The 9,477-nt window shown below is 37.5% G+C and overlaps 1 protein-coding gene across 1 annotated transcript; it reads left to right on the top strand.

The window, feature by feature from the left end:
- The first annotated feature begins 403 nt into the window (after positions 1-403).
- LOC133724723 (AUGMIN subunit 1) lies at positions 404-4,182 on the top strand. The gene is made up of 5 exons (XM_062151550.1): positions 404-903; positions 977-1,111; positions 1,207-1,330; positions 3,654-3,791; positions 3,873-4,182. The coding sequence occupies exons 1-5, from the start codon at positions 521-523 to the stop codon at positions 3,978-3,980; spliced, it is 888 nt and encodes a 295-aa protein (XP_062007534.1). The 5' UTR covers positions 404-520; the 3' UTR covers positions 3,981-4,182.
- The last annotated feature ends 5,295 nt before the right edge of the window (positions 4,183-9,477 follow it).

Below are 9,477 nucleotides of genomic sequence, written 5' to 3'. Positions count from 1 at the left end.
GTGAGAACATTATCAAAAAACTTATATTGATTGTAAGTCCAGTTTCATATTTGAAAGACCCTAAACCCAATTAAAAAGATTACACATGTCGATCAAGAAATATGATGGACATTTTTAAAATAAGGTTAAGAGTCCTAGCATCTGTTGATTAGACTTGCAGAAGACCATGCAATGAAGAGATAGGTTGGAGATGATGATCGAGATAGTCAATTTCCAGAGTCAGTTGAAGGAAAACTGAAAATGTTAAAAATAAGAATGAGGGTAAATTAGGAAGTTTGATGAAAAAAAATTGAGAGGAAGGTTTAAAGAGCAAATTAAGAGGTCTGAATAGAATCACCATTCTAGTTTTTTGAGCTAGTAAGAAAAAAACGTTCCACGTGTAGTAAAAAAACAAAGAAAAAGCCGTTCCCCAGTTCATTTCGCGTGCAAAAGCCAAAGCCGGGCTTTGAATTCCGAAAAACATTCAAATCTGCATCGAAAAATCAAATTTACAAAAGCCGGCAACAAACTCTCGCGTACGATGAGCGATTCGTCGTCAGTGAACGAAACGGCGTCGTCGAAGGGGACGGACGCGTCTCGAATCGGAGAGGTGAAGCAATGGCTGGCTCAGGAATTCTCCCAAGCCGGCAAACAAGTCCCCGATTTCGAATACACCCCTCGTTCCGTGGCATATTTACGCAACCTTGCCACTCTTTCCCAGTCCCAGACTCAAGCCTCCAAGATCCTCGCCTCCGATTTCCGCCTCAAAGCCTCCGAGTACCGCTCCCAAGCTGCCAGGATTCGGGAGATCTTGGAGAGTGTGGGGTTAGCACAGGAGGGTTTGCCGTCCAATGTGGTTTCTTCTGCTCACGTCTTGGCCAATGTCGCCAATTTATTGAATATCAGAGATACTGAGCTAAGCAGGTGCGTTGCTTTCTCACATAACCCTAATTGTCTTCATTGTATACTCGGCTGAATCATGACATTTCGGTTTTAGTTTTCTTGTGGCCATGGGGGATATATCTTTGAGGAAGACTGGCGTGGAGGAGAAGAGGGCTAAAGCCCAAAAGGAGTCCAAAGTTCTTCTTGATTATACTCGAAAGGCTATTGCCAGGTTAACTTATTTGAAAAGGTAACATTTTGTTTGCAGCAACATAATGTGAAATTGTTGGTGTGAATTTGAATCTGGCGTTTTGCTCAATGTATTCAGTTTTCTAATGTTTGTAGAACACTCGGCCAACTAGAAGATGATGTAGGCCAATGTGAAGCGCACATTGATTATTGGAAGACCAATTTGGGGGTGATGGTGGGCAAGGAGAAGCAATACAATCTACAGACTGCCAACTATAAGGTACTTAACCTTCGTTAATATTCAAGTTTCCGGAAAAAAAAAAATTAAATTAAACTTAACAAAATATTTAAGTCCAAAATTGATAATTGGATATGAAACTTGATTTGTCAGGAAGACAAAATAAATTAGAACAAAGTAGTTAGTACATGATCCAATGATGTTTTGCTACTGTAATCTCTGCTGTTGGCACCATTCTATGGGTCATCAACATGTAACATACAATGTGGACAGAACTGTAGGAGTGTTAGTAGGTGTGTTGGCTCTTTATGTCAGTTTTGCTTGTAAAAGCAACAGGAAGTTGCATGAAATAGACTAAGGAGATGGTAAAGTTACTGCAGTTATATAATAATCTGGGTAATTAATAGGAGTATGGTACCAATCATACAACCAGACTGATTGCACCAAACCCAATTGAATCCCTGGAGTCTGTCCGTTCCTCTTGCCTCCTATACAAACATGTGGTTGATTCAATTGGGCATCAGCACTTATGAGTATAGAACTAATACAATATGAAAGCTCAAAACCTTAGAACCTTAGAGCCATCTAATTTAGAGTATGACATGGTATTAGGGATTATATAAAGCAATCCTATATTTGGTCTGGCCAACATTTAGTACATTTCTTAAACAAATGCAGTTATAAGGGCAACTTGTGAGCCAGCCAATTAAATTAACAAAAATTGACAATATAAAAATGAGTTACTGTGGTAGCAAAGTAGCAAATCATAAACAGGTAGCAAACCTAGTGTTATGAAAAATAACAATGAAGAACTGATATGCAAACATTAATTTCAGAAGCCAGTGTATACATGTTACATTTTAGTATGTATGGGTGTCAGGATGGCCATCATGGCACATTTTTGTAGTTGCGTATACATTTTCTGAAGAACAGAAACGTGTAGATTTAGGGAGATGTGCGTTGATGACCAATTTTGGGTAAAGTGCATAATATAATAGAAGGGTCTTTGATGATGTAAAAGGCAAGGAGATGGATATTCTCTGGCAAACACTGTTTTGGGGCTTCTTTTTGGGCAGCTACTTCATCGGAATTTATGGAGTCTACTTTTTCTGTTATCTTGTTGAACTGGCAGTTTTTTTTCAGATAGGATTCTGGTTCTAGTGAGGTTTTCAGTTGGTTTAGTATTCTGGTTCATGGCTTGTGTTCTCGTGTGTTTCTATGGACTCTTGTTCATTGACTGTGCTCTCAATAAATCATGTTCTCATAAAGAAAAGATGAGTATATATTGCTGTCAACTTGATGAAGAATACAAGCGGAATATTTTAAGTCAGGATTTGGAAAGTAGTTCAAATAAATCTAGGCTTTTATTATTTGGATTCTTATAATTATTAGGATTATTTCTTTAGGATTCTTTAAGGATATTCCTAGTTATTCTAGAATTATCTTAGCCTCCCTATATATAGAGGCCTTTGTAGTCTTTTATTTTCAGATTGAGATTAGTAAAATTGAAAGCTTTTGCTTCTCTCCAGGTTTGTGTCATGCAACCTAATCTTAGGTGTGATGCCTAAAACCTCTGGGTGTGATGCCTAGAAACCCTACTGGTGTGATGCTAGTAGCCCTATCCCTTTCTTAATTTCCCTTACTCTAAATCCCTTTTCTTTCTACAATCAAGACTGCTTTATTGGTCCTGCCTCACAACTCCTTGTTCAACTTCCTAGTGGTCTTATGTTTCTACAACATTGTATTTATATATTAGAGTAGATTTGCATATAACTTACGTATGTGTCTATAAAGATATATATTTCGATATGTGTATATGATTCCTCTTGCAGAGAGTAAGCAGTGGTGTACTAAGTTTGGATTTTTGTGAATGGTGATTTTTGGAAATATGGAGGATTCAGTGTCGCAGTTTAACAGGGCATTCCTATCTTTTGGGTGATTGGAGGAATGAAAAGAATGGGGGTGAAACTGAAATTTATATGTGCTTCAAAGATTTCTTTGGTCCTCAATCAGTATTATTGTCCGGAAACCTTGTATGCTAGAGTATCTTAGTTTACCAAAGATTATCATTGTTTATTTGCTATCAAACAAGGTGATAGGAAATCCGTGAGTTTATGACATGTATCAGGAAAACTAAATTTTTACCTGGTAGATGGTAATAAATTTATTGATAATTGATAAACCGTGATCATTCTATTTACTAGCTTACTGCCATTCTTGTACCGAAGTTGCAGGAATATACATATTCATCCCAGTTGTACAACCAGTATATACTTTGGGGTGGTTAGCTATATCCAGTTAAAATTGTAACCTAAATGTTTTTTATCGGTTTTGAATAAGAGTGTGATTTGAACTGCTTGGACAGACTACTCTTACCCGTGTGGGCTATACCCCAGAGATTAGCCATGGGGTATTGGTTGAATTGGCTGAGCACCGGAAGGAATTAGAGAAGAAGACAAAACCTGTTCTTGATACTTTGCGAAGCTACCAAGACTTGCCTCCGGTACCTTTCTACTTTAGTTATAGGGTCAAATTTTGTTTTGTTCCTAGAAAGATTGCAAATTGTAACTATGAATATCTGCAGGATAAAGCTTTGGCTGCTTTAGCAATTGAGGACAAGAAAAGACAGTATGCTGCTGCTGAGAAGTATCTCGAAGACGTGTTGCATTCAGCTCTTGCCACTTCAGAGTAGTGTGAGGAGACTTGTTGTATAATTGACTCTATATATTGTTGTATATTTGTTAGTGAAGAAATGGTAAGGGGTCAATGTTTTTTTGTTGATCTGATGATTGTAGCACAAGTTGTGGTCTCATGATGCTCACTAGTCACTATTGTGGACAAATCTTTGGTTATCTCGTTTATATTGATTATCTCGGGCTCATGATTTTCTTATTGCCAGAATATGTGTTAACTCTTGTGTCCTTCCTTCTGGTTGGGTTTTGGTCTAGAAAGAATCTTAATGACCTGGAAGTTGAGGATCTCATCTTTCTGTCATCTCAAATTGAGAAGAAGAGGTTGTTAAAGTCTCCCTGAAATTTTTTATAAATCTTGCAAGACACATTTGATGGACAACCCACTCTTATTCAATTTATCCTTTTCATGTAACAGGGAAGGCTAAAGTACCTCCAAAGGTACTAGGTGTTGGTATGGATTGGTTCTCATGGGAAGATTAAGACCCAGTTTTTGACATTGCTGTATTGTGAGCATAAGCGCTTTTGGTTCTGTTGAGGCCATAATTACTTTTGTTTCTATTGTGTGGAAAAACAGTTGAGTGTTTGGTAATTTATTTTTCGAAAGTCCTGTGAGAATGAAAAACAGTTGAGTGTTTGGTAATCTATTTTTCGAAAGTGCTGTGAGAATGAAAAACAGTTAAGTGTTTGGTAAACTGTTTGTAAAAACTAAAAAGTGCTTCCCTCAATTTATGTTCTTTACAAAGTAGTTCCAACTAATATGCATTATGGGATCTCTGAATGGGAGTGTATGGAGAACATACACGATGAGAGACAGAGAAGAAAGAAAAAGTAAGTTATATATTGACAAAAAACACAGCAAATATTTTAGCGAAATTTTAGAATATAAAAAACTATTAGAGCATCTCCAACAGTTTCCTATAATTTCTCTATTATAGGGAAGCAAAAATTAAAATCTCCAAAAAAAATTCTGCTCTAACTCCAACAGATTCTCTATTTTACAAATTCCATAATTATTTCCTAAAATTTTACAGATTGCTGTAAATATAGGGAATTGGCTTCAATATCTTCTAACTCGACCGGGGCTGGGCCGATATCTTCTAACTGTAGTTCTTTTTCTTCCGGTTGTTCTGTAATATATTCCATCAAGTTGATGGCCGAGTTAGACCTGGCAGTTTTGTCGGTCCAATAAGCCAGCAAACGTTCTAAAATAGATTGGACTGCGGCCTTCCTTTAAGGTCTCTAGACATTGATATTTTGCTTGAATAGGTCAACCAGGGTTGGACGCTCTGCTTCTTCCATGACGTCGTCACCCCCTAGGTTGACAATATCCTGGGCCATAACTTGGGTAGGTCGGCCCTTCTTATCTCGTCAACTGAATGTAAAATATCCAATGTCATTTTCATAAAACCTTGCTTTCACCACATTAGTGGATGCCTGAAATGGGTTATTTTCTGCTTGAATTACCTCAATTTTGGGTAGATCAACACTTAATGTAGGGAAGAAGGTACACACATATTCTGATGAATCCAATCGCAGCCAAGTAATGCATTATAATGAGCGGATGAGTCGACCACAAAGAAAGCTGTCATGTTTGTCTTTTCCCCCACTATGACATCGAGTGGAAGGATACCTCTTGGCCTACTCTTACCTCTAGAGAAGTTTCTCACTATAATGTCTGAAGGGAGCAAATTTGATTCGGTTCTGCGTAATTTCTTCATAACGGCTGTAGGCAATACATTAACCTTTGTGCCCTTATCTACCAAAACTTTCGTTATCGGATATCCTTCTATGTAAACCGTGATGTCTAGCGACTTCAAATGCTGAGCCATTTTGGCCGTCGGTTTGGTTAGTACCACACGACCTTCCTCATCTTTCAACTGGGCATCGACTTCATCAATCTCAAATCGAGGTTGTTGATCGGCAACAAAATCACTGATCGGTTCATTAGACTAACCTAGTTGAGCTTTGAGCTCTGAAAGTAGGACATAAACCATGTTGACGTCCATTGTATTACCTTCTCACTTTCCAAAGGCGACCTCGCCTTTGTAAAATGGGGATAAGGTTTCTATATCAAAAGTTGTATTGTCTCCTATATCATAGTCAATTCTATTTTCATTATCATAATCACCTTGTTCTTCTTCTTCACCATAGTCGACATCCTCATCACCATCGTCTCCAAAATCATCCTACTTGCCATTGTTCGTGGCAGTACCGTCTACCCTTATTCTGCTGAGTGAGACTGGCTTGCTCTTTCTTTAATTCTTCTATAGCTCCAGATGTTAGCTTAGTGGCTACCTTTTTTGTCTCAGCTGACCATTCAATTTCTCGTGCTCGTAGGTATTTGGACAAGTTGTCCAACAATTTGCTCTCGGCGGCCGTGAAACAATACATCTCAGCCGTCAGATGTTGTTTATGGTAGGTAAGTACGAAGGTAAGCAAGGTCAGAATCTGAAATGGGCAAGTTATCGATGTTGGCTTCCAGCTTAAAGTTCTCTATCATTGCTTGAAAACTAATCTTTAAGCCGATGCTGGAATCCCCATTGATGAGGTATGATTCTGAAGATAGATCCTTTTCCAACATTTTCATCATCGCGTTTTCTTCCTCAGTTAAGCCATAAGTGGCCAATGCTGAATAAATCTTATGGTATTTCTTCATCATCCCGAGATCCTGATTTGAGAATGGTGGATCTTGTCCTCTCAACACTCTTATTGTCACATCCCAAATTTTTTTTCTTTTTGAGATGCAACACATACTCCAATCATGGAAATAAATTTCCGAAATCGAAATATGAATAATTGGAAAAGAACGACACTAGACAAGTTTCCAAAATTGAAACACAACCTTTATTACAAGAGGGGTTTACACCAACAGTTACAACAAAAAGACAACTATATTCCAAGTTCTTGCCTAGGAACCCAGGCATGATTAGCAATAACACACATGTATATAACATTATTAAAAACACCCTTGCAGTAAAATAACTTCAAACTCATTTATTTGTCACCTGCAAAATGATAAAAAGGGGTGAGCATACATTGCCCTGTAGGAGAAATAAACCTCTTTGAAAATCATAGTTAGAATAGCAATAATGAATGGATGCAACTACTATCTATTCCCGATAATTAACCCACATTGCAAAATAAACCGAGCCTACATGTCCCATACCATGTATTTACCACGAAGGTGACTCAGCGTATTCAACAATGTGAACTAACCCCCATCCAAAATCAATCCCCTTAACCCTCTTTTGCTAGTCATCTTGTCCATTCCCCTTTTGCCAGTCCCGAATTACCCTTTCAATATCCTATACTAAGTGCACATTAACAAGTGGGCATACCTGGGATCTGGTACCTGCTGAGGTTATAGACTCAACTACGCAAAAGATAAACCAACATGCTTATTCCAATAGCATATTCACATTACCATCACCACCCTTATACTTCATGTCTTATTGATGCATCAAATACTTTGAATATATAAGTGTATTCACTATTCAGCCATGCCAAACAAGCAGAAACAGAGAACATAAATGCATACAATCATGTAAACAACCATCCAATGCAAATATAGAGGCTCCCCAAGTTTTTCCCCTACCTCGATCGATTTTCACGTTAAGTATCCGGATGAAAACAAGTTCCTATTGCAAGAATAGAATTCATTAGTTCCACACACAAAGAATTAAAGCAAAACTCAGCTAACATACTATGAAAATCTTAGCAGTGAGTTATTTTGACCAAAACAGGTTTTTACTTGACAAACTGAAATACTGCAGTTTTCTGACCCAGTCACATTAACTTTAAAAACTGTACAAATCTGTTCAAAATATGTTTTCATGGTATTCTAACGATTTGTAGCTGACATCCTAAAGAAACTCTTGAAATTTGAATCGCCTGAAAACAATTTTTCTAGAATTAGTTATGAATTTTTAAAGTTCAGCTACAGTCCCACGTTTTTCTGCAGAAACTGCTACTGTGTGCTAACCTCTTCTGTTTTAATGTACTTTCTAAAACTCCAATTTGTGTAAAACTTTCAGTACTGAAAATAGACATTCTAAAGTGTCAAAGAAAAGAAACCACACTTTCAACAAGGCTTTAAAAGATGAGTGAAGGCTTTCTAAATTCAACTTTAAAACTGCATATGTTTCCTACTTGGTTCTTGACTCTTCTCAAGTCAGATTCTATTAATCTATGTCTTCCAAAAACTCTAATGACTAAAGGAAACAACAAACCAGATACAAAGTGATTTCAAATTCTAATTTGGATCAATTCAAAGACAAAAGATATAAACTATTTTCCAGAAAACTAGTGAAATCAAATAGAAGATGAGAAAATAATTAGTTCTAGTTGTTCCAGTAACAACAACTTTATTCCTAACTGAACTTCATCTCTATTGCAACTTCTTCTATCATCATGAATCCCCAGGTCTTATAATAGCCTATAAACATAACCCAATTTCCAAATTGCATTAACCATCAGAACCAACAAAGGACTTATCAAATCAAAAATAAAAGAATCACACCTGACTTTTTATTCCTCCACTTCTAAGATACAAAAACTCTCTTTCTCTCTCTCTCTCCCTTGTTTGTCTATGTATCTAGCAACTCAAGGAACTGTATGGAAAACATAGATGGTTCAACCTATTTATAGTATCTGGAAAGGAGGTGTAAACGTAGAAAGCAAGATAGGTCTTAACAGAAGAAAAATTGGATATTCTAATTGAAATCTTACCCATATAGATACTAGACTTGCCACCTCCAGATTTCTAGAGTTCCAGCTCTTGATTCTAGGGTTCCAGCTCTAGCTTTATAGCTTTGGGGAATCACCCATCTGAAACTTGATTTCCAAGGCTGTTGACACCTCCTACTTACCCATGGCAGCGGCTATGACCTTTATACTTTCCTAAGGCGGCTAGTGTATCAGATGGAGCAGAATCTGAAGGTGAGGAAGGCGATGAAGAGACGGGACAAGGCTTTGAGTTTAGACGTTGTTTGATCTAGTTTTGGTCGTGGAATTTTTTCTATAAACTATTAAGCCATTTGTGACAAGACCCGCCCCGGATTCCACCCTGGAATCCGAAGTGGCCCTGCGGGATCCACTTTTAAAGAAGGTTTACCAAAAATTTCGGCATAACCTCCCTTAAAAATGGACAACCCAAAACCTGTGGAAAACAAATTTCACTTCTAATAATCCAACCACAAACTCCTGGAGCCACCCTGCTCCCATCATTCAACCAACTCAAGCCCAAAAATAATAATAGTGTATCAAGTACTTCAAGTCTAAGAAACTCCAAGATTTAAGATACTACAATTCACAAAGTTAGGTCGTAGACCTCAAATATAATTCCATACAAGTCTGGGTCACAAATCCCATAGTAATCAGAGCAATTCTAGGAACGTAAATTAACATAGAGTACAGTAGGCTAAATAGGTAACCTACAAAATATATTGACGGAAGCGGATGTGGTTACTATGGCTCACTCCTGAACGCCGAGCAGCA

Source organism: Rosa rugosa, chromosome 1 (assembly GCF_958449725.1).
Source record: "Rosa rugosa chromosome 1, drRosRugo1.1, whole genome shotgun sequence".
Classification (NCBI taxonomy): Eukaryota; Viridiplantae; Streptophyta; class Magnoliopsida; order Rosales; family Rosaceae; genus Rosa; species Rosa rugosa.
This window is presented reverse-complemented; position numbering and strand designations above follow the sequence as displayed.